Here is a 23,714-nt window from a genome sequence, read left to right on the forward strand (position 1 = left end):
AATAAATTATCTGAGTCTTTATTTATGTCTTTATTTTACCTTAAGTTTGAAACATAATTTTGCTAAATATAGGATCCTTGATTAAATAATTTTTCATGCAGTGCTTTGATTATGTCATCTCACTGCTTTCTGGCCGCCATTGTTTCTGATCTTAGTCAGCTGTAATTGTATTGTTGGTCCCCATATGCAATGAGTCATTTTTCCCTTATTGCGTTCATTTTTGTTTTGTTAATCCTCACCCGAGGATATTTTTTCCATTGCTTTTTCAGAGAGAGTGGAGGGGGCGTGGAGGGAGAGAGAGAGAGAGAGAGAGAGAGAGAGAGAGAGAGAGAGAGAGAGAGAGAAACATGGATGTGAGAGAGACACATCAACCGGTTGCCTCCCACTCGCTCCCCACCCAGGGTGGGGAGCAAATCCGAAACCCAGGTACCTGTCCTTTACTGGCAATCAAGCCTGGAACCCTTTGGTGTGCAGGCAGATGCTCCAACCACTTAGAAACACTGGCCAGGGCTCTTTTGTTACTTTCAGGATTTTCTCTTTGTATTTGGCTTCCAAAAGTTTAACTATAATGTTTCTAAATGTGAATCTCTTTGTTTTATCCTATTTGGAGCTCATTGAGTTTCCTGGATGCCTAGATTAATGTTTTTCATCAAATTTGGGAAGTTTTCAACCATTTTTTTTCCCCAATGATTTTTCTACTTTTTCTTATCTCCCTTCTCCTTCTGGGACTCTTCTATGTGTATGTTGATTTTCTTGATGGCATTCCACAGATATCTGAAGCTCTATTATCTTTCTCCATTCTTTTTGTTTGTTTGTTTCTCAGACTGGGTAATTGTAACTGAACTTTCTTCAAGTTCATTGATGCTTTCTTCTGCCACCTTAATCTGATACTGAGCCTCTCTGCCCTAGCTAGGATCACAGCCTCAGTCTGTGACATTGTTTTTCCTTGTTCTGTTGCTACTAAGACCATTACTGTATCTGACAAGGCCCAGATGCTCTCTGATCCATATTAAGTCAGGTGTTTCTTCAATGAAGCTGATAGTTTTCACTAGAATTGGCTAATTGATGGAGGAAGGGTTGGAGGACCAGAACAGTCTCTGAAAAAAACACACACATAGATTCCCATTGCTCTTCCTCAAGTAAGTTCAGTAATTCTTCTTGAATAAACTCTTCTCAGTCTTTTGTGTGCCTTTGGTTGATTTCCAGGGTCCTGAAATGGATGTTGACAATTTTGTCCAATTTTGTATTTGTTTCTTGCAGATAGGACTTGCTGAGCTCCTCTCTTATCCATTCTGAAAATCCTGCTCCTATGCTAGCATTTTGAGATCATTAATTCCAACATTACTACTGTACAGGACCTTTTGTGTGTCCATACTATTTGTGGTAGTCTTTTGCATTAGTGGCCTTTGCTGATGAGCCATGCCTCCCAGTTTTCATGGCACGTTCAGTCTCCTCCGCTTTAGTCCAGGTTGGGTCTATGGCTTGCTTTAAATAGTAGAATGCATTACTAGTATCACTAAGTGACTTCCAGGCCCGGGCATTTAGAAGGCCTGAAAGTTCCTGATTTTGTGCCCTGGGGAGCCCTGAACTTCCATGTAGAAGTTCAGCTCCCCTGCCAGAGAAACCATGGAGAGGGGACGTGCGACAAGTGCAAGGCTTTAGGACTGTATGGGACTGAGGGATGTAGTTGGCAGTGAGAAATGAAGCCCCAGAACCTTCACCCAAATAAAGCCGCTCTGGCCAGCCCTAGCCATTCGAGCCTTTCCAGCTTAGGCTCCAGACATCTGAGTGGAAAAGCCATCTGGGAACTTCCTACCCTGGCAGGCATCATGTGGATCCGAGATGAACCATCCTTGTTATGTCCTACCTGGATTTCAGACCCCCAGAATCATGAGAATGATAGTTACTGTCATTTCGAACTGCTGAGTAATGGATAACAATTTAAGCAATGAGTAATTAAAATACCCAGGTAAATTAACCACATCTGGCCTCTGGTTTCTTGTTTCAGCCCCCACACATCTGTCAAGGTTCAGAGTCTCCTGGTCTCAACTCATTGGTCCCTACCTATGTTTTTTGTGTTCTGAGTACATCACCTGAAGTATACACAGCAGTCATTTTGTACAGTGTTCTGCAGAGGACCCAGCAAAAATAGCCACTTAATAAAAGGTTTCATGTTGACACTCACAGTTAATATGATCATGAGTCACACCAACTATTACATCCCAGGAAACAGGCCACTTTTCCCTTCTTAGTCACCACATCATGCTGGCAGGATCAAGGCAACACCTCCATCTACATACCCTTCTATGACCAAAGGCCCTCACTGATAAAGCCTGCTGATTCCAGAACTTTTATTTCCATCTGTGGGCTTTCTCAATTTTGAGTCTGTTTGGATCAAGAGCATTTTGTTTTCTACAAAGCCAAGGCATCCTGGTTCAGACGCCTACTTACATGGAAGGAGCTCAGAGTCAACTGGATGAAGAGTCGTACAAGTCTTGAAAATCCTTGAACTTGATCATCAGTGACAAAAGAGAAGAGAATCTCGTGAACACCCAATAAAGGGATGAGAACCAGCGTCGATTTTGCCAACCTACAACGACAACCAAATTACTATCATGAGGGCCCCATTTGGGAATAGGCAACATTTCCTGCTCTCCTGTGCATGCCTTTATTGTACCTGTTATCATGTTAATAAACAGTTGATTTTCCAGTTTGTTTTCTTGGCTACACATTGACTGCCTTAAGGGCCTGTGTGGTCTTGTTTATTGGTGCATCTGAACACTTGGCTCATGGCAGATGCTCAGAAAACATGAATTGAATGAATGAATGAATGAATGAATGAATGAATTCCCCTATATGGATTATGACACACCTACAGATATATCTACATTTTGCCTGATGGTAGATTGCCATGCACACAGCTATCACCCTGGGCCCTACACCTCTACTAGCTTTGACAAATGTCTTATTACCTGGCTAGCTGGTGGTGCCTCTGTCTCTTTCTCTATTCAGGACTTCTAATGTCAGTGCTTTCCTGGGTCACAGAGCCACTAAGCACCAAAAACCTGCCTGGAAGCAGGGCTTCTGACTTCACATTCAGGCCCTGCACACTCCACGCAGCTCCACCCCAGTCCCCATGCTGCCCTGGAACCCTGGTGACGCCGAGGAAATGAGAAACTGATCCTCCTCATAAAAAGTGCCGTGGCTAAGCTCCCTGTTGTATAAACCGTACACGAAAAGGACAAACATTGCTTTGTACCACCCACGTGCAAAGCGCACAGCTGGGGTCCAACCTCCCATCTCACATACCGGTGCTTTCCAAACATGGCTATCTGACTATCAGAATTCCCTACAGGGCTATGTCTACACATACACATCCTCCTGGTCCCAGGGACGGGGCTCTGAAGCAAGACCTCTGGAGTCTGGGTCCCGGGAATGTGAATTTTTCAGGAGCCACCTTTGGAAACAACTGCTCTTTATCACTGAGCCGCTTCTTGATGTGAAGTTGACTACATTAGCACCGTGATTCATATTCAGGGCACAAACAAAGCTACTGTTTTATACCTACGGGGGGCCAAGAGCTCATTTTAATGATATTTTTTAGCCCAACTCCCTTTCTTAAAGGTCTAGACTAGATTTCCCCAAACCCCATGGAATTAAAGATGTAGGACCATGGAGGGTTGGCAGCAGATAATGGGCAGTGTCTGCCAGAAGGTGTATCTCTGCCGAAGAGAGAACAGTGCTTACCATGAATCCTGTGTCTCTGAGGGCCGTTCAAATGCAATGTCATCAAGGAAACAACACCACTCTCCTTTGCGCCCTAAAAGCATCTAAAGCCAGTACGAGCTGAGCAGGAGTCACCCAGAAAGAGGGACCCCACCCAGGCGCCTGGACTGCGTGTCCCTCGGGCTTGACCATCAAGAGCGGCCAAGGATGCCCTGACCGGTTTGGCTCAGTGGATAGAGCGTTGGCCTGGGGACTGAAGGGTCCCAGGTTCGATTCCGGTCAAGGGCATGTACCTTGGTTGCGGGCACATCCCCAGTGGGGGTGTGTGCCCCAGGCAGCTGATCGATGTTTCTCTCTCATTGATGTTTCTAACTCTCTATCCCTCTCCCTTCCTCTCTGTAAAGAAATCAATAAAAATATTTAAAAAAGAAAAGAAAAAAGAGCGGCCAAGGAGTGGGAGCCTGAGACACAGGCCTGGTTATGTGGTTGGCCTGTGCCACGCTCACATGCTCTGCTACCCACAGGTCCACCCACACAGCACGGCACTGAGCTAAGCAAACAGGAAGGTCTCCCACGGAGAGTCCATTTCAAGAGTTTTTTATTGTTGTTGTTTAGAATTGCCAGGAGTGCTTTAAAGCCCTCTCGCTCGGAGGTTGCAGTGGCAACATGAGCTGTAGGAAGTGATTTTTGTTACTGAAGCCACCTTTAATTGCTAAGGAGACTTTAGCAATGATGTCCAGATTTCCAGCTTCTTCTGAAAAAATGAGGAGATCAGGCCCAAATGCCTGCCCGGCAATCGTCAGCTACAGCCTGGTGGTGGCTGTCCCTTTAGGGGGAACATGCTTACCACCCCCCAACCTGCCTGCTGGGCCCTCGCAAGTGTTTGAGTTTGTGACCCTTGCTCTGGACCCCTCAGACCCCCTGTCTTACCATCAACTTATTCTTAGGGGCTTCTAGGGCATTATGGGGTTTTTTGTATCTTTATTGTTGAAAGTATTACAGATGTCCCCTCTCTTTCCCCATGAAGCCCCTCCACCCAGTCCCCACCCCAGCATTATATTTTTAAATAAAGTTTTTATTTCAGAATAATTTTACATGTGGAGAAAGGTAGCCAAGATAGTGCAGAAAGTTCCCGGATACCCTTCACTCCGTGTCCCCTAATGTTCAGATCTTACAGAAATCACATATGTTTGTCAAAACTGAGAAACCCACATGGGTAGGTGACTAATAACTATAGTCCAGACTTTACTAGGATTTCAGCAGTTTTTCTGCTAGTGTTTTTTTCATAACAGGATCCAATCCAAGACCTCCCATTTAGCATGGGATGGTTTCTAAAGAATGACCACATTTCATAAAGTTCTGGAGTGTTTTAGTAACCCCCACTTCTTGGGATGGGTGTCGCCTCACCTCATTCTAACTTCTCCTTAGGCAAAGTACTATTTGTGTTCCTGTTCAGATAAAAATCCATAAATATTTATAGCAGTTTACTCTTATGAACTGGGTTTATGCTTATTTTTCAAATTTAATCATTTGTTTATTTAAATTACTGAGTTTGCCCTGGCCAGTGTGGCTCAGTTGGTTGATGCCATCCTGTGACTGAAAGGTGTCAGGTTCGATTCTAGTCAGGGCATATGCCCAGGTTGCAGGCTCAATCCCTGGTAGGGGGAGTGCAGGAGGCAGCTGATCAATGTATTGCTCTCACATCCATGTATCTCTTTCTCTTCCCTCCTTTCCTCTCTAAAAATCAATTAAAAATCTTTAAAAACAGCCACACCAAATGGCTTAGTTTATTGCAGTCATTTAGCTATTCAATAAATATTTACAGTGGAGAAAGGGGAGCTAGGGTCAAAAGCAGTAGAGTATCTGGGGCCTGGGTTCAAATCCCAATGCTACCAATTGCTAGCAGTGTGGCCTTGGGCAAATTATTTAACCTTTTTATCGGTAAAAATGAGGACTATACAAATACTAATATAATATAAAATATTGAAATAAAAATAAAATGTTACTACTAATAATAACAACTGGAAATGTCATCATAAGGATTAACACATGGTAAACCCTCCAAATAAATGGTATTTGCTACATAATGAATGATCACTAAAATTTAGCTATCCTAATATTTAAAGAAGCCCTCCCTACCCTCAAGCTGCTTACAACCTCAATGACTTTGATCAATTTTACTTCCATTTGTGATATTTTTCATTTTTGCCCGCCAGAAAGTCCTTTCAAGAAGGGCTCTGGGGTTTAGCATGTTAAATGATTCTCCTTTGTGAATCCATAAGCGCTCTGCCCCACCCATCACATGGATGGTTAAGATGGTTTATCTAGAGCAGCGGTTCTCAACCTGTGGGTCGCGACCCCTTTGAGGGTCGAACGACCCTTTCACAAGGGTCACCTAAGACCATCGGAAAACACATATATAATTACATATTGTTTCTGTGATTAATCACTATGCTTTAATTATGTTCAATTTGTAACAATGAAATTGGGGGTCACCACAACATGAGGAGCTGTATTAAAGGGTCGCGGCATCAGGAAGGTTGAGAACCACTGATCTAGAGGCAGTGAGCCACCGCCATGCTGGAACCACGAAGGACAGAGATCACGGACCACGCAGAGGTGTCTGTGGGCATCCCAGGGCCTTGCTCGCCTGCAGGTGGGGCCCAGCTGTCCCTCCCAGCCCAGTCTGAGGCTGGTTACAGTTGCCTCCACTTGAGGAGCAGAAGCTTAGAAACAAGGGCTGGGCCTACAGAAGGTTCCCCAGGTCCTAGCAGCTTGCCTCTTTGGCAAGGTCTAAATGTGTTTAGTTTAAACTTTCCTAAAATAGACTCCTGGAGGGGGATCAATTCTTGAGAGCGACTTCCTGAAAGTTCTCAAAATCTGGGAGAGTTGGAGGTAGGACTGTTCCTACCGGAGTTTGTACAAAAATGCACGAGGCCCTGTCACCCCCTTCCCCCTACCCTAGCAGAGGGCTCTCATAGAAAACAAACATGGAGGGGGGTGCAGGGGAGAACCTTCCAGCGTGGAAGAGACAGTGTGAGCTGGGGTGCTGATGGCCCATGAGGTAACCAGAAGCAGCCCTCTCAGAACTTGGAAATGAGAACGCTAGCACTGCTTGGAGAGAAGAGTGGGCGAACGTGTTCATCGCTGCTGTAGGACTCACCAGCCCAGGGCGTAAACTAAGGTGGCCTGGGTGTGTCCTGAGAGATAGGGCCCTGACATTTTGCTAATGAATAGGCACAGGCTAATCGATTTCACTGCACTCTGCAATTGGAAGTCAGTGAACAGAAAGCAGATGGCCAACCCAAATGGCAGCAAATACTACAGAAAAGCAGGAGGGTCTCAGGCCTTAGCCAGCTCTACCTGTGGGGACTGAGGAGTGACCCTCCCCTCACCAGGCAGGTGGGACCAGAGGACAGTGGTGGTTGCGCAGGCCACCATCAAGGATCCTTCATCACCAATTACTCTACTTGGATGACGTGATCACCAATGACGTTCTAGTGACTGCACTGTGTTTCTGGATCTTCTGGTGTCAACTTTGCAAAGACTGGGGGCACTAGAAGGAGCCTCCACCCCACCCCCACCTTCCACAGTCCCTACGAATAAATAGGTGTATAGTCTGGTTTATATATTAGTCTCTTGTGAGTTCAGGGGGCATCAGTCAGCCCTACAAAGTCTCAGCCCTCGGGCACACTCATTGGTCCCCTGCACACTCAGTACAGTCCCAGGTGGAAGCAAACTTGCCAGGATGAGGTGTCTCATCCTGGGAGGCCTCCCGGTAGGCATGAACCCACGTTTCTCTTTTCAAGCTTTTTCCTCACACAAGAGTGGGGAAAGGAAAAAGAAGTTTTCAGACGCATGGAGTGCGTCAGGCACAGTTACTCTTTCTCTCCCCAAAATAGCCAGGCCTAAATCACTGCTCAGCCCTGAGGGCCTCCCCAGTATCTTTAGTCCCACTTCCCTCAATCCTTGCTCCCAATGGGGTGGCACACTCCAGTGCTGTTAGAAAAAAAACAAAAAACAGAACTAAAGAAGGTAGTAGAAGTTCGATGTATATTAATTTTTACCCATCCTTTATCCTTTTCTATTTTTTGGTGTATGTTATAATGTATGTAACAGTTCCACAGACCATGTGTATATATGATGAGGGTCATGCTCGCAATTTCTGTACTAATAGAGATGCATGACCAGAAAGGTTTGGAAACCACTGTCTTGGATAACTCTGAAGGAGACCTTGGAAAGAGGTATCAAGGCTGCTTAGAAACACATTTGCCATGGCCTTACCGGGCAATCCAGGCCTGGTTTCTCTAGAGCAGCGGTTCTCAACCTGTGGGTCGCAACCCCTTTGGGGGTGGAATGACCCTTTCACAAGGGTCTCCTAAGACCATCGGAAAACACATATATAATTACATATTGTTTTTGGGATTAATCACTATGCTTTAATTATGTTCAATTTGTAACAATGAAATTGAGGGTCACCACAACATGAGGAACTGTATTAAAGGGTCACGGCATTAGGAAGGGTGAGAACCACTGCTCTAGAGCACCTGATCCGGTGGTCCCCCCTCTGCCTGTGTATCAGAATCTCCTGGAGAAGTCGACGGTGAAAAGCCCAACGACGGACTCCATCCCGCACTCCCTGAGTCAGAACACTCCGTGGAGGCTCACCAGCCTGTGTTTTTGGCCGAGTGTCAGGAGATACTTAGCGATTAGATGGAAAGCTATTAGAAGGACTGCTCTGGGCCTGGAGCACGGGGACCAAGTGGTACATGGTGGGCTTTGGGGGCACAACGTGACAGGGTTTAGGCGCCCAGCCTTTGTGGAAAGTCTTCGGGAATGCTGTCCTCTGTGGGGTTCCCAGGGAGTTCGTGAGAGAATGGCTCCCCCTGAATGGACCCGCACAGGGGAGACTAGAGCAGCTCTGCTCTTGGCCTGGGGCCTCCCCCTCAGAGAGTGGCAAGAGAGGCTGGGCCTTGGGAAAGGAGCCAAAGCAACTGTCAGGCACTTGGAGGCTCGATCAGAGGCGCCAAGGACAGGGAGGCCCTGTGTGGTCCAGGCCAGCCCAAGTGGCCCAGGGCTGGGGTGTTTGCAAAATAGTTGGGCCAATTACAGTGTATATTTTCCCAGTCCTGAACCACATGTGTTTATTCTTCTGACCTCCTGGAGGTGGGTAGGATTCGGGGCTTGAGTCCTGGGCAAATACCACTCACCACATCTGATTAGACTGGGACACCTGTGTCTATGGCCTCCTTTATCCTCATAACGAGGGGGAGGGGAACCTGGTGTGGACTCTCACTTTACACACCAGAAAACAGGCCCAGAGAGGCCAAGTGACTTGACCAACGTCAGTCAGTGAGTCTGAGGTCATGGCCAGCATCAGCCCTGCTGACTCGAGCTCCATACCAACGTCCCAATACTTGGCAAGTGAGCGTTTGCTCCTCGCTGTCAGGGTCCACATCGTCTTTACCTTTTGTTCCCAGCACAGTTTCAGACACACTGGAGGCATTCGTTAAATGTTTGTCAAGTAAAGGGAAAAACTACCTTCCCACACACCTGGGTCAGGCCCCGTTTTGGCCTAGGCGAGTGAGAAACAGAGCTATAGCCATCCCCACTCACACCCACGCCTCTGTCCTACCATGTGGACTAGAATCCCTACTCTGAGTGCTACCTTTTTGAGTTAAAACAGTCCTTTCCCAAGAGCCCTGCTGAAGTGGACAAGTCTCATAGACAGTAAAGAGTAACTGGAAAAGGAAGGAGAGATCTTGTTATGCCACCTATTCGTTTATTTGTTCCTTCATTTATTCATTCATGTGTATCTGCAGCAATGCAGATCTCAGTACCTGTGACCTGACTTGCTGTGAACTGGGACTACTGTCACGGTGGAAAGCAGAAGATGGGACACAGCAAAGGCACGTCACAAAGAAAGAGTGACTGTGCGCTGAATGCATTTCCTGGGACTTCAAACGTTTGTGGTCTGATATCCCAAGGTTTCAAAAATACCCAACTATTCTCTTCTGAGTTATGAATATGTCTTTTATTCTGTGACCTCAAATCCCTCCCAAAGATAGGTGACTAACTTCCCTTCACGTGGCTCTTCCCTTTCCCTGTAAACCAGCCATTCTTAGGAGCATCTCAACAGTTTCCTACTGGGGGGATGTGTGTGCCCTTGACAACTCACCACTTACTTCATTTTCCTGGGGCCAGGAAGTCCTCACCATTGGCAAAAGCCCTACATGATCCCATGACTCCTTTCTCAGAGGGGTTCTCCCTGACACCCTTGCCTGAGGAGATAAACATACTAATGTAACTCATTCCCTCCCACACACCCCAGGCATCGGCCAGAACAGCCAGAGGGGTCACAACAGTCTTAGACTACTGGATACGGACCTCAGGCTACTCACCTGTATCTGTAATCTTTGAAGCACATTTGATGGGCTTTGAGCTTAGAAATGAGAAGCTTGAGAATTTTCAGGAAGATGAAGAAGTTGACCTTGAAAAAAAGCAGACAAGGGTAAGTGATGGAGTCCATGTGGCTATGAATAGCGAGGTCACCCTGGGCCTGGCCATCAGATCCCTGTCCAGGTAAACGGGGGGCAACTTGGCAGTCAGCGGTGAGGTAGAAAGAGCTTGCAGTAAACCCCACTCTCCCTAAGGCCACCTCCACCGAAAGCCTGGGAAGGGTCCTGAAACGTCATTTAGTTTATTCTTCTGCCTCAGGAATGCCCACCACTACAGTCGTCCGAGGAAGGCAGAAGGACACGTACATTATCATCATTATCTAATGTTTATTGAGCACTTACCATGCTAGGCATTGGCTAACTGTCCAAACATCATTTTACTTAATCCTCACAATAACCCTGTGAGGAAGCCACGCTATTTTTATGACACGATACAATGAGGAAACAGAGGCACAGAGGAGACAAGTGCAGTTTCCAAGGTGGCACAGCTGGTAAGTGGCTGAGTCGGTAATTAAATCTAGATTTATGTGATTCCAAACCTCCCTGCACTTGAAAACAACTGCCACAGCCTCCCTTCTGGAAAGAACTCCAGAGCTCTTGGTGTCTGATTTTGAGATCCTGTTGCTGCCCCAGAGTTCACTGGAAAGTACATGTTCTCCGCTATCTGGACTACTTCCCACAACTGCATGAACTAGGAAAAGCCAGCTCTTCATTATCAGCCTTGGTAGAAATTTTAAAATGTGTTTACAGAATTTTTGACGCCTCTTCCATCAAGAGGCTGAGCCTAAGGTCCCCCCTTCCCTCTGGAGTGTGAGCTAGGTTTCGTTATTGGCATCTAAAGAAAAAAATATGGTGGAAGTGATGCTATCTATGTGTCTTCTAAGGCTAGGTCCTCAAAAGGATGGCTTCCATCTGGTATCTGTCTGTCTGTCTGTCTATTTATCTATTTATCTATATTCTCTCTCTCTCTCTCTCTCTCTCTCTCTCTCTCTCTCTCTCTCTCTCCAAGAAAGCTTTAGGACTTTGGGCCAAGCATTCCTTCCCCAGCCCCCAAATCCTGGGCCACATGGAATAAAGGCTCTTACTCCTCAGGGTCTCACAGTAGCAGCATCTCCTGACTCTCACGCCCATCACAGCTTTGGGTCAATCTTGATTCTATGTTTTCCTCCCTAAACGAAGCTTCCCGGGTGTCCCCTCCCTCCTACTAGTGGGGTTAAAACCCAAGGCTATCCCTGGGCTGGCCCGTGGCGGATACGCCTGTATCCCCATCACAACCGTTTAATCCGTAGTTACCAAGGGCATGTCTGAAGACCCAGAGAGAAGGAGGCTTGTATATAACCCTGAACTTGGGTCCTGAACCAGAACACAGAGAAGTTTCTAACTTGTTCCTTTTCATTCAGCAGATCCTACTCACAGCTCAGCATCTCCTTCTCAAGGGATCTGGCCCAGGGGCTCTTTCTGAGCCAGAGAATTTGGTGGTGGGGGAGGGGGCATGGTCCTCCACAGCTGCTGAGCTCAGAGGAGGAAAAGGGTAGATGGGATGGTCCTTACTGCTACACAAAGAAGCATGGGTCCTCGGATGATCCACCAGATTGCCTTATTTCGGTTGTTTACCCAGCATCTACAGCAAAGAGCAGACAGTAGAAGAAGACTTTAAATCGAGGTAAGGTTGAATGCAAAAGCTGCATGACCTCTGGAAAAAGGATGCTCATACTCAAGACTTACCTTCAAGCCATCTTCTCCTGAGGGGTGGAAGAGAAGAAGAGAGGACTCACAATCCTTCCTACAAGTACAGTAGTGTTGACTTTTCTAACCACTAAAGTGCTCCTCGATGCTAAAGCTTGGTGTATGTCCTCCTACACCTGTCTTGTATTCATGGAAATATAAATTCTTAATTACATAAAGGACTTTTTGATGGTGGATTATTTGGAGAAAAAAATGGGATCACATGGGATCATAAGCATTATTCAGCAACAGCCTTAACAATGTGCTATTGAGATTCAGCCCCTAGAAGTCAGAAGATATAGAATTAACATGTTTTCTCAGTAGTCTCATAATATTCCACAATATAGGTAGGTCACAATTTATTCATTAATTTCTGTATTGATGAATGTTCAGGGTCTTTTTGTTTTATTTAATCCTCACAATAACCCTCTGAGGAAGCCACACTATTTTTATGACACGATACAATGAGAAAACAGAGGTTTTTGTTTTATTTTTTAAATTGAAATATAATTGCCAGATTAACATTATATTAGTTTCAGGTGTACAACGTGATGATTTACTATATAAATATAGTGAAATTAGAGGCCTCGTGCACAAATTCATGCACGGGTGGGGTCCCTTGGCCTGGCTGGTGATCAGGGCCAATCAGATCCATCTCACTCAGTCCCAATCAGGGCCGATGGAGGCTGCCCAGTCGGGAAGGGACTGTGGGAGGTTGACCAGCTGGGGAGGGACCATGGGAGGACTCCAGGGTATGTCCAGCCCTCTAGCCCAATCCCCAATTGGCCGAACGCCAGCAGCAAGCTAACCTACCAGTCAGAGCATCTGCCCCCTGTGCATCATAGCGACTGGTCCAGCGATCGACCGAACAGTCGACAGATCGGTCGGACACTTAGCATATTATGCTTTTATTATATAGGATGATCATCACAATAAGTCTAGGTAACCTCCATCACCTCACATGGTTATGATTTTTTTTCTTATAATGAAAACTTTTAAGACTCACTGTCTTAGCAACATTCAAATACACAATAAAGTTATGTTAACTATAGTCACCATGCTGTACATTACATCCCAGGACTCTTCATTTATAACCAGAATTTTGAATCTTTTGACCACTTCCACCCTTTCCACTTTGCTTTTTTTTCTCCCACTTTGAATTATGATGCAATAACCATTCTTATACCTGTATGCTTATATACCCAGGTCACGGATAAGGTATGCAGCAAATTTTTGTGTTATTTTCTAATTTGTTCTAGCTAATTTTGTGCTAATCTGCAGGTATGACTTAATAAGCTGTAAGGAAAATCTTTGATTATTTTTATCTACATTCCTAGATATATTTTATTTTTAATTTTTTCCTTTTTATTGAATTTATTGGGGTGACACTGGTTAGCAAAATTATACAGGTTTCAGGTGCACACAACACATCATCTGTACACTGTACTGTGTATTCACCACCCCAAGTCAAGTCTCCATTGATCACCATTTATCCCCTCTATACTGTCCTCTACCTACCCCTCAGCCCCTGGCAATCACCACACTGTTGTCCATGTCCATGAGTTTTTTCCCTTTATTTTTCTTTTCGCTCAATCCCTTCACCATCACCCCCACCCAGTCCCCCACTAGGTATATTTTAGATGGCCAAAATGGAAGGGGGTGGGTGGTCTCTGGGAAAAATGATGTGTAGCCTTGCGTTTGGGCATATTTGGGAATGACTGGCTCATGGAAGTGAGAAAACAGACGAATTGCCTACCCTGTGTTCTCCAGCTGCGCACGGGCGATGCCCCAGGGCACAACAAACAGGAGTGGGAAGCCTGGGGAGAGAACAGGCAAGTGCAGTTAGTTGCTGGTTGGCCAAACTTGCCTGTCCCCGCCCCAGCCTGATGGGCCAAGCACTGCTGGTTGAATCTGACAAAAGCCCGAACATCATAGCACGGTGGGCTGCAAGGGCTATAGACCTAGCGTGGCATATAGCCCTTCACTGTCAGCAAACCAGGAAGCAGAGAGGACAGACTTGTCACATGTCACAAAGCAGCTTGGAGTCAATTCAGAGACGTTAACCAAGATATTCTGAACTGAAGGCCAAGGTCATTTCCTCTGAATTCTGCGGCCTCACATTCCCCAGAAGCTGTGGCAGCAGGGGTTCCAGACCTCATCTTGAAGACTTAGTGTTATGGTTTATGTCTCTCCTCCCTGCCCCCAAATTAATATGTTGAAGCCATACCCCAACGTAATAAAGTAATATTTGGAGATGAGACCTTTGGAGGTAACTGAATTTGGAAGAGGTGCGGGGAGGCAGGGGTGTCATCATGATGGGATCAATGCCCTTGAAAGAAGAGGCTCTCTCTCGCTTCCTCCACCCCCCACCATGTGAAGACAGCAAGAAGACAGCTGTCTGCAAGCCAGAAAGACGGCCGTCGCCAGAACTCAGTCATGCTGGCACCCTGATTCCAAGCTTCCCACCCCCCATAACTGTGAGAAGTAATTGTCCATCGTATAAGCCGTGCCGTCTATGGCATTTTGTTATGACGTCCTGAGCAGCCCAATACCCTGGGGACAGGGTAGGAGAAATGTCACGATTCTACCAGTGTTTGCATGTGTGCGTTGGGTCTGCGGCACGTTTGTGTGTGCGTGTGCATTGCTTGCACACTCCAGTTGGGTGTCTAACTCTGGCCAAAGGCTCTACTGGGCCCCCATGATCCGAAGAGCCCCCAGAAAAAGAGGCTGGGGGCTCACATCACTCACCCCAACCCACCAGCAGGTACGTGGGCCACAGCCGCCTCTCAGAGAGCACCGTGGGCTCCAGCAGCGTGCGGAGGTACAGGCCTTCCACCAGCAGCCAGGAGTAGTTGGCGCCCACGACGTAGTGCAGCAGAACCTGGGCGGAGCGGCAGGAGGTGGAAATCTGCAGAGGACAGAGCGCCCGCAGCTGGGCCCAGGCTCCCCCAGAGTCGGGGCCACAGGAGGGTGGAGAAGGGCCTCCCTGAGCAGAACCCCTCCCTCCTGGCTCCCCTCTCTCCCTCTCAGACAGGTGACCACAATATCAAACTGTGCAGGAGGGCTTCATGTGGGTTTCAAACCCTAGCCTCTTCCTTGACACTTGAGACAGTTTTAGACAAACAAAAACAGAGGAATCTCATCAGCAACTTCCCTAAAGAAACTAAAGGGTTTATTCTCTGATCTCAGTTCAATTCAGCTAGACATCAACAACCAAAAAAATCTGCAAATGATTGAAATGAAGAAATAAACTTCTACATAACTCATGAATCAAAGAAGAAATGATAACAGAGATTAGAACTTCCTTCTGAACTGAATGAAAGGAAAATACTGCATGTCAAAATGTGTGCTATGCAGCTAATTCCACACTCAGAATGAAACATGTAGCCTTAAATGCATTAATTACATAATTTAAGCAAAAAGCTGAAAATCAATTACCTTAAATATTATGTCAGAAAAAGAACAGCAAATAAACCTAACAAAAGCACATAAAAAAATAATAAAGATGGAAGTGGAAATTAATGAAATAGAGAACATAAAATAAAGAGAATCAACAATGCCAAAAGTTCTGTTTTTGGAAAATCTAATAAAACTGAGTCAAAGACAAGAAAGGGGGCAGAGGAAGAGAGTGAAACTAAAGTGATCAATATCCGGAACGGAAGAAAGGAACACCACTACAGACGCAATAGACCTTTAAAGACCTCAGGAAGCTATGGACAATATTATGCCAGTAAATTTAAAATATTAGATGAAGTAGCCCTGACCGGTTTGGCTCAGTGGATAGAGCGTTGGCCTTCGGACTAAAGGGTCCCGGGTTCAATTCCGGTCAAGGGCATGTACCTTGGTTGCGGGCACATCCCCAGTGGGGAGTGTGCAGGAGGCAGCTGATCGATGTTTCTAACTCTCTATCCCTCGCCCTTCCTCCCTGTAAAAAATCAATAAAATATATTTTAAAAAAATAAATAAATAAAATATTAGGTGAAGTAGACAAATTCCTAGAAAAACATAAATTTTACCTTGTGACACCAGAAGAAATAGAAAATGTAAATATGAGACATAATTAGTTTATAATTAAAAGCCTCCCAATAAACAAAACTCTGGGCCCACATGGCTTCCCTGGTGTAATCTAGCACACATTTAAGGAAGAAATAATACCGATCTTCAATCAACTCTTCCAGAGACTAGAGAAAGAGGGAACAAGTCCGATTTAAGAGGTCAGCATAAACTTTATCCAAAAGCTTAACAAAGGCATTACAAGAAAAGAAAATTACTCACGAATGTAGGTGAGAAAGGCTAAACCAAAGACAGTATTAGCCATCGGGATCCAGCGATAGAAAAGGAAGAACGATGAGTCAGAACCTAGTTGGGTTCATTCCAGGAATGCAGTTAGTTTGACAGGCTACTGCGTTCGTCATTAACAGGATAAAGGAAAAACCATGTCCACAGATGCAGATTTCAATGTGGAAAAGCTTTGCTGCTTTAATAAAAATAATAAAAATAGCCCTCGCCTGTTTGACTCAGTGAATAGAGCGTCAGCCCACAGGCTGAAAAGTCCCGGGTTCGATTCTGGTCAAGGCCAAGTATTTTGGTTGCAGGTCCCCCGGCCCTGATGGGAGTGCGTGTAAGAGGCAACCTATCGATGCGTCTCTCTCACATTGATATTTCCGTCTCTCCTTCTCCCTTCCACTCTCTCTAAAAATCAATGGAAAATATCCTTGGGTGAGGATTAACAACAACAACAACAACAAAATAGTAATCATAAAAAAGATGGATCTGGTTTCGTTCTTCTTGTATGTGCAGACGAAGACATTTCCCACCCCAGGGTTGTTCAGCAGCCCCACAGTGAAGTTTCTGCTGCTGGTTCTCTTTACCCTGCCCCACTCCCAGAGGTGATGCCTGTCTGGCCCCCTTTATCTCCCTCCTCCCTCTCCAGCCCCCCTCCCTGCCCTCTGTCCCCGCACGGACCCACCGGTGGAGGACATACCTCGGACATGTAGGACACCCACTCCCTCTCGGTGTCGGGCCTCCTGGAGTAAGAGTTGTGGGAGACAATGTCCTTCCCCACCACGGCCAGGGCTTTCAGGACGAAGGAAGCAAACAGGTTCATGTGGATGTAGTTGCGGGTGCAGTGGAGCTTTCTGTGCGGGAGGAAACCGCGTTCCTTCTCTTAGGAAAGGCGGTGCCGGCCAGCAGGTTGTGCCTGAAACACTGCGTACCCACTACAGATTGGAGGCTCGGTGGAGGCTCCAGAGCGGGCTGGCTGGGAGATGTGACCTTACTGCTCTGCGACTCATTTTCCTCAACCGCGATTCGAGGATAATGATAGCTAACACCTTTATAACATGGCCCACATATGCCGCTATGTCCCAAGCCAGTGCCTGTGGGTACCCTTGCTCCTTCCAACCTCTGAAGGAGTAGGTACCATTATTGCCCTGATTTTTACTACTGGGGAGATCACGGCAGGAAGGTTAAGTCACTTGTCCAAAGTCCCAGAGCAGTAAGCGGTAGAGCTGAGATTTGAACCCGGAAACTCTGAGGCTGTAACGTAAGGTTCTCCCAGGCTCTGCGGCCTGAATGAACAAGAGTGCTTGCCTCCCAGGGCTGCGGGAGGGTTCAGGCAGTTCCTGGGTGAGAAGTGCTCACACAGGCACTCACTTAGGCACAGAACAAGCACCCAGAAATGGTCAGCTCTCCTTGCCTCCTCCTCACCCGCCTGGAGCCTCCCGCAGCTCGCCTTGCCCTGGCTGATGAAAGCTGCATCACTCGGCTCTCACAGCCCTGCCTGGGCCCCTGGGCGGCACATGCCTTGCTTTAGAGCTATTCGTCTTTTCTAAATTTGAAGGCAGATTTGAAGCAGGTCCTTGCACTTCAGCATGTATGCATCCTTCTCCCTAGCTAGACTGGGGACTACTCCAGGGCAGGGACGGGGCCTTACTCTGCCCAGTGCCTCAGACAAACGGACACTTGGTTGACCCGGGTTCTGCTGAATTTACTCCCTGCGGCGCCGGGCAGCGCCTTTCTCCTGGCTCGGGTCTGAGACTTTGGGAAGGTGAGTGGAGGTGGTCACCGCAGCAGTGGGCCCGGGCTGTGCGATTCTCCTGTTGTTCAGGAACTGCTCTCCCTGGAGCAGAAAGTCGCTACCCTGCTCCAGGAGCCAGCGACCACCCTGAGGTTAAGGGTCAGGGAGGGCCAGACCTGGGCGTGGAGAGCCGAGGAGGGGAGCTGCTCTGGAGCTGGCATCCAGGTCTCCACGGTCCCCATCAGGTCTCCTGCTTCCGTGCCAAACTCTCCTTCTGCCCTGTTATGTGCTCAGTGATGTTCCCGAAAGAGCCTGAGAGGGCCCCCCTGTGGCTCTATAAATGTCTCACTCGGGGAATTTTTAAAAACGTGATTTAATAAAATGCACAGAGGCTTGGGTTCTGACAGAGAGTATTAGGGAGTGAAAATGCTGAGGCGCTGGGCTGCCTGGTTGTGGTCGTGGCTCCATCGCTCACCAGCTGTGCGATCTTGGGCCAGTTCCTCGATCTCTCCACAGTTCAGTAACTCACTTACAAAATGGGGTAATAACAGCGCTAATCCCCTAGAATCAGAACTCAGCTTGATTCGGATCAGGATGAGATTTAAATGACTCAGCGCATGTAACATGCTTAGGACAGCGCCTGGGCACCAGGAAACACAGCTAATTGGAGCCTGAAATCCCACCTCTAGCCCTCATTCATCTGCTTTGGGGAGCTTTCTTAATCTCTGCTGTAAAAATAATGCCTCTGGCAGCACTGTGGTGAGAACCGGCTGTGGTAGCAATGGGCGTGATTAGGACTTTGGAGCAGGGCCCGGCACATAGGTTATCCAACCCAAAGGAGGCAAAAGCTGAGTTAGGACCCCAGATTCCAGCTCTCACTGTGCTTGGTGACTGGGGTGACTCCGTGGCTCTCAGTGGACCTCTGATATTCACCCCCTTCCTCTGGAAAGGGCATGGGTGGACTAGGAACTCCCTCAGACCCCTTTCCAGCTCTGATGAGCCAGGCCCGCACCCGGCCCACTCTTCTACTGCATTCTGGAGGTAGCCAGTGCGCAAGCTCCAGGGCACACGCCTGAACACACGCCCGCAGAGTTCCACTCACCGAAGAAACAGGAGGAGAGTGAGAGCCAGGAGGAGGGCGACAGTGGAGAGGGAATAGCCCACGGTGTACAACAGCTGCAAGGTGGACAGCAAGGTGTGGTGTTCCACCTGAGCACAGAGGAAGAGCAGCCATGATCACCAAGCTAGATGGCTATGGTCTCCACCCCCGAGCTCCATGCCCAGACCACCAAGGTTCTAGGCATGCACCCCACCTTGTTGACACCCAAGTAAAGAACTCAGAGGCCACGGCGCCTTGATGAGTGAAGAGCCCACCTTGGGGCTCACCTTCACGGCTGGTCCCACAGCCCAGCATTGGTGCGCCAAGAGTCACAGTGTCATAGAAGAATTGTGCCAGGCCAAGAGGGAACCTTGGGAATGAAGGCAGGATCTTTGCCCCTGGTGTGTTGTCCCTAGAGTATAATGGTTCTCCTCTCTCTCTCTCTCTCTCTCTCTCTCAGACGGAACCAGGTTTCCAACGGGATGTCTCCTTCCTAAAGTAACTTTTCATAGATGACCTCTTAGACAAAGACCTTACAAATCACTGGAATATTTTCTCTGAGTCCCAGGGTAGCCTGATTGTGAAAAGAGGATAACTTACTGGAAATTCTGTTTTGTTAAGTGAGATTTTCCAATGGAATCTCACCTTTTCATTCAGCCTGTCATACATAGCACCATCAAGATGCTGTGGGTTCTACGAAATGTATTTACAAACAAAATCTTGATGGTGTATTTAAGTAAATTTATTTTTAAATCCCACAGTAAATACTTACTATCTGCTAAATTATGGCTACACTTCTCTGCATATCCCTTTTATTAAAGTAAACTTGATGTACGGTAACCTGCACATGTTTAAAGTCTAAACCTGGATGAATTTGGACATGAATATATCTGTGACGTTAGTATTACATTCAAGACAATGCACATTTCCATCACCTCCCAGAAGGTTCTGTGACCCTTTGTGATACCTCTCCTTTCACTGTTCCTGCCATCCACGTCCCGGCAAGCACTGGTCTGTGTTCTGTCATTAAAGGTTAGTTTACATTTTCTAAAATTCTATATAAAATGTAATTTTATGATACGTGCTCTTTTTTGCAAGGCTTATTTCCCTCAGAATAATTATTTTGAGATTCATCCAGGTCAGAGCCCATTCCTTGTTTATTGCTGAGTGGCATTCCATTGGGAATGCACCACCATTTATTGGTCCACTCGCCTATTGATGGACATTTGGATCGTTTTAAGAATTTGGCTTTTACAAATAAAGTTGCTATAAAAATTTCTGTACAAGTTTTTATATGGACATAGATTTTCATTTCTCTCAGATAAATACCTAGACATAGAATGGTGGAGTAGGATGGTGTATGTTTTAACTTCTTACAAAACTGCCGAGCTGTTTTCTAATGGAGTCCTATCAACTTACATCCCCACCAGCGATGTATGAGAGTTCCAGCTGCTCTAGAGTCTATTAACACTTCATATCATCAGTCTTTTAAATCTTAGCCATTCTAATGGGGGTGTAGCCGTGTCTTATTGTGATTTCAATTTGAACTTCTCGAACGATTGATGATGTTGAGAATAATTTCCGTGCTTATTTTCCATCTGTATATCTTACTTGGTAAAGTATCTGTTCCATCTTTTAAATTGAATTATTTGTCTTAATTGCTCATTGTAAGTGTTCTTTATATAGTCTAGGTATAAATCTCTTGTCAGATTGTGTTTTGCAAGTATTTTCTCTCATTTTGTGGCTTGCCTTTTTTATTTTTTAACAGTGTCTGTAGAAGAGCAGAAGTTTTTTTTATATGAAGTCCAATTTATCAACTTTTTATTTTTCTATCCTATTTTTAAAACCTGTACCAAGGGCCTTAAGATTTTCAGTTATGTTTTTTTTTTCCTAGAAGTTTAATAGATTAAGCTCTTACATTTAGGTCTGTGATCTATTTCTATTTCATTTGCATTCATGGTGTGGGGTAAGGATAGAAGTTGGTTTTTTATATTCAATTGCTCTGGAACCATATGCTGCTAAGATTATTCTTTCCCCTTCGAATTGCCTTGGCACTTCTGTAAAAAATCAAATTCCTTTATATGTGTGGGTCTGTTTCTGGACTCTATATTCTATTTCATTATTCTGTATATTTATCTTTATGCCAGTGCTGCACTGGCTTGAATACTATAGTTTTATAGCAAGCCTTGAAATCAATTAGTGTTAGTCTTCCACTTTTGTTCTTTCTCAAGTTTGTTTTAGCTATTCTAGATCTTTGCATTTCCATATAAATTTTAGAATCAGCTTGCTATTTTCTACAAAAATTCTGCTGGGATTTTGAATTGGATTACATTGACACTATGGATCAATTTAGAGTCCATGAACATAGTATGTCCCTCCCTTTAGTTAGATTTTGTTTAAATTTCTTTCCACAGAGCTTTGTAGCTTTCAGTATATAGGTCCTGCTTATCTTTTGTCAAATTCATCCATATGTGTTTCATATTTTTAATGCTGCTATAAATGATATTGTTTTCTTAATTTTAATTGCTTATTGTTAGTATATAAAAATACAACTGTTTTTTAAATATTGATCAGTATTCTGCAACCTTGCTAAGCTCACTTATTAATATCAGTAGGACTTTGTGTAGATTCCTTGGGATTTTCTATAGATGATCATGCTCTCTGTGAATAACATTTTTACTTATTCTTTTCCAAACTCTTTATTTCTATGCATTTCTCTTTCTTGCATTATTGCTCTGGCTATGATCTCCAGTTGAACAGAAGTGGAAAGAGTGAATTTATTATCTTGTTAAAGATCTTAGGGGAAAGCATTTATTTTTTTCACCAATTATATGATGTCAGCTGCAATTTTTTAAAGATGCCCTTTTATATTAATTTCCTGTGGCTGCTGTAACAAATACCACAAATTTGGTGACTTAAAATAACATGATTTATTGTCTTGCAGGCTGGGGTCAGAAGTCTAAAATCAGTTTCCCTCGGCTAAAATCCAAGTGGCAGATTAGCAGTCCCTCTGAAGGCTGCTCTGGGGTTAGCAGAGGCATGAATTCCCCAGTACATCTGGCCCGCTTTTCAGCAGACAAAAAAAAAAAAAAAAAAAAAAAGGCATTTACTAGTGGTAACAAGCTAAAAAGCTGTGTGTTGAGTTGGTTAAACAAAGTGGTTCTCAACCTTCTGGCCCTTTAAATACAGTTCCTCATGTTGTGACCCAACCATAAAATTATTTTCGTTGCTACTTCATAATTGTAATTTTGCTACTGTTATGAATCATAAGGTAAATATCTGATATGCAGGATGGTCTTAGGCGACCCCTGTGAAAGGGTCATTCGACCCTCAAAGAGGTCGCGACCCACAGGTTGAGAACCGCTGGGTTAGAACAAGGGGATAGAGATGGGCACCAGCTGGGGCAGTTGGTTTTAACTGCACTCTGTTAGAAAATGTTCCTTAACTGTCTGCTAGATTCAGGGCTCTACCAAACCTGGCGACTTCCCTAGCGGTCTCAGAACACCCAGATAGTCTCCAGCTCACTCTCAGAACCAACTGGAGAATCTGACATCACTGAGATATCTTCATAAAATCCTTCGTAAACAGTGTGTAGTATGCACCCACCAGGGAAATTGGCCTTCTCAAATATTGCTCAAAGAAGGGCAAAACAGTACAACCCCTGTAAGGGGGGTGGGATTTGGCCATATCTGACAAAAGTATATGTACTTCTACTTTTAATCCAGCAATCCCATTTCTAGGAACCTTCCAAAAGATACACCCCCATAGCTATGAACCGACATACATACACAAGGTTAGTCAAGGTGGCATCATTAGTAACAAAAAAAAAAAAATGGAAATAATCCAAATGGCCATGGGAGAGTGGCTGAATAGACTACAGTAAACATATAGAGTGGAGTACTTCGCAGCTATGAAATAAAAAAAGGAAGAGAACCATTTCTGGAAATTGATGTAATTTCCAGGACACGTTATAAGGGAGAAAAGAAAGATGCAGAATAGGGTATCTGATATACTGCCTTTTGTGCAAGAAAAATGGGGAAATAACATATTAATATATTTGTTTAGTTTGGCACAAAGAAATGTAAAATATATATTACAATTTGATTTTAAAAAGAACTAAAGAAAAAGGAAAGAGAGGAAGGATAAACTAGAAAGTAATAAAAATGGTTACCTATAGGGAATAGGTAGAAATAGGGCTAGAGGCAGTGATGGAAGTGAGATTTCTCTGAATATACTTTTTTCTATAGTTTTGGCTTTTAAACATTGCCAATACTTTATTTATTTTAAAAAATAGAGACAGAAAAATGAAAAAGGCACGCCACTAGTACTAATAGACACAAATAAATAAAACTGTATATCCAATTAATAACAGGACCACATAGAGAATTTAATTATTTCAAGTATTATGAACATAGTACTCTAACCATGGGTTATAGTCTAAGGATATAAAGCACTTCAAAGAAATCTGAAACTTTACCAAATAGGTTTATATTTTTAGTGGAAATTTCAATATTAAGGTTGAGACTATTATAAATATGTTTTTATTGATTTTTTTTTAGAGAGAGAAGAAGGGAGAGGGACAGAGAGATAGAAACATCAATGATGAGAGAGACATCGATCAGCTGCCTCCTGCACATCTGCTATCAGGAATCAAGCCTGCAACCCAGGCATGTGCCCTGACCAAGAA

At 45.1% G+C, this 23,714-nt stretch overlaps 1 protein-coding gene across 1 annotated transcript in view; it reads right to left on the bottom strand.

Annotated features, from left to right (window-relative positions):
- The window catches only part of GLP2R (glucagon like peptide 2 receptor), a 49,913-nt gene that overhangs the window by 8,877 nt on the left and 17,322 nt on the right, over nucleotides 1-23,714 (bottom strand). The window contains exons 5-11 of the mRNA XM_059668617.1: nucleotides 19,031-19,137; nucleotides 16,894-17,047; nucleotides 14,658-14,817; nucleotides 13,666-13,726; nucleotides 11,736-11,805; nucleotides 10,128-10,216; nucleotides 2,452-2,590 (exon numbers count right to left, since the gene is read on the bottom strand). Of these exons, the coding sequence (XP_059524600.1) occupies nucleotides 2,452-2,590; nucleotides 10,128-10,216; nucleotides 11,736-11,805; nucleotides 13,666-13,726; nucleotides 14,658-14,817; nucleotides 16,894-17,047; nucleotides 19,031-19,137 (780 nt within the window). The remainder of the gene's footprint in view (nucleotides 1-2,451; nucleotides 2,591-10,127; nucleotides 10,217-11,735; nucleotides 11,806-13,665; nucleotides 13,727-14,657; nucleotides 14,818-16,893; nucleotides 17,048-19,030; nucleotides 19,138-23,714) is intronic.

Source organism: Myotis daubentonii, chromosome 16 (genome assembly GCF_963259705.1).
Source record: "Myotis daubentonii chromosome 16, mMyoDau2.1, whole genome shotgun sequence".
NCBI classification, from domain to species: Eukaryota; Metazoa; Chordata; class Mammalia; order Chiroptera; family Vespertilionidae; genus Myotis; species Myotis daubentonii.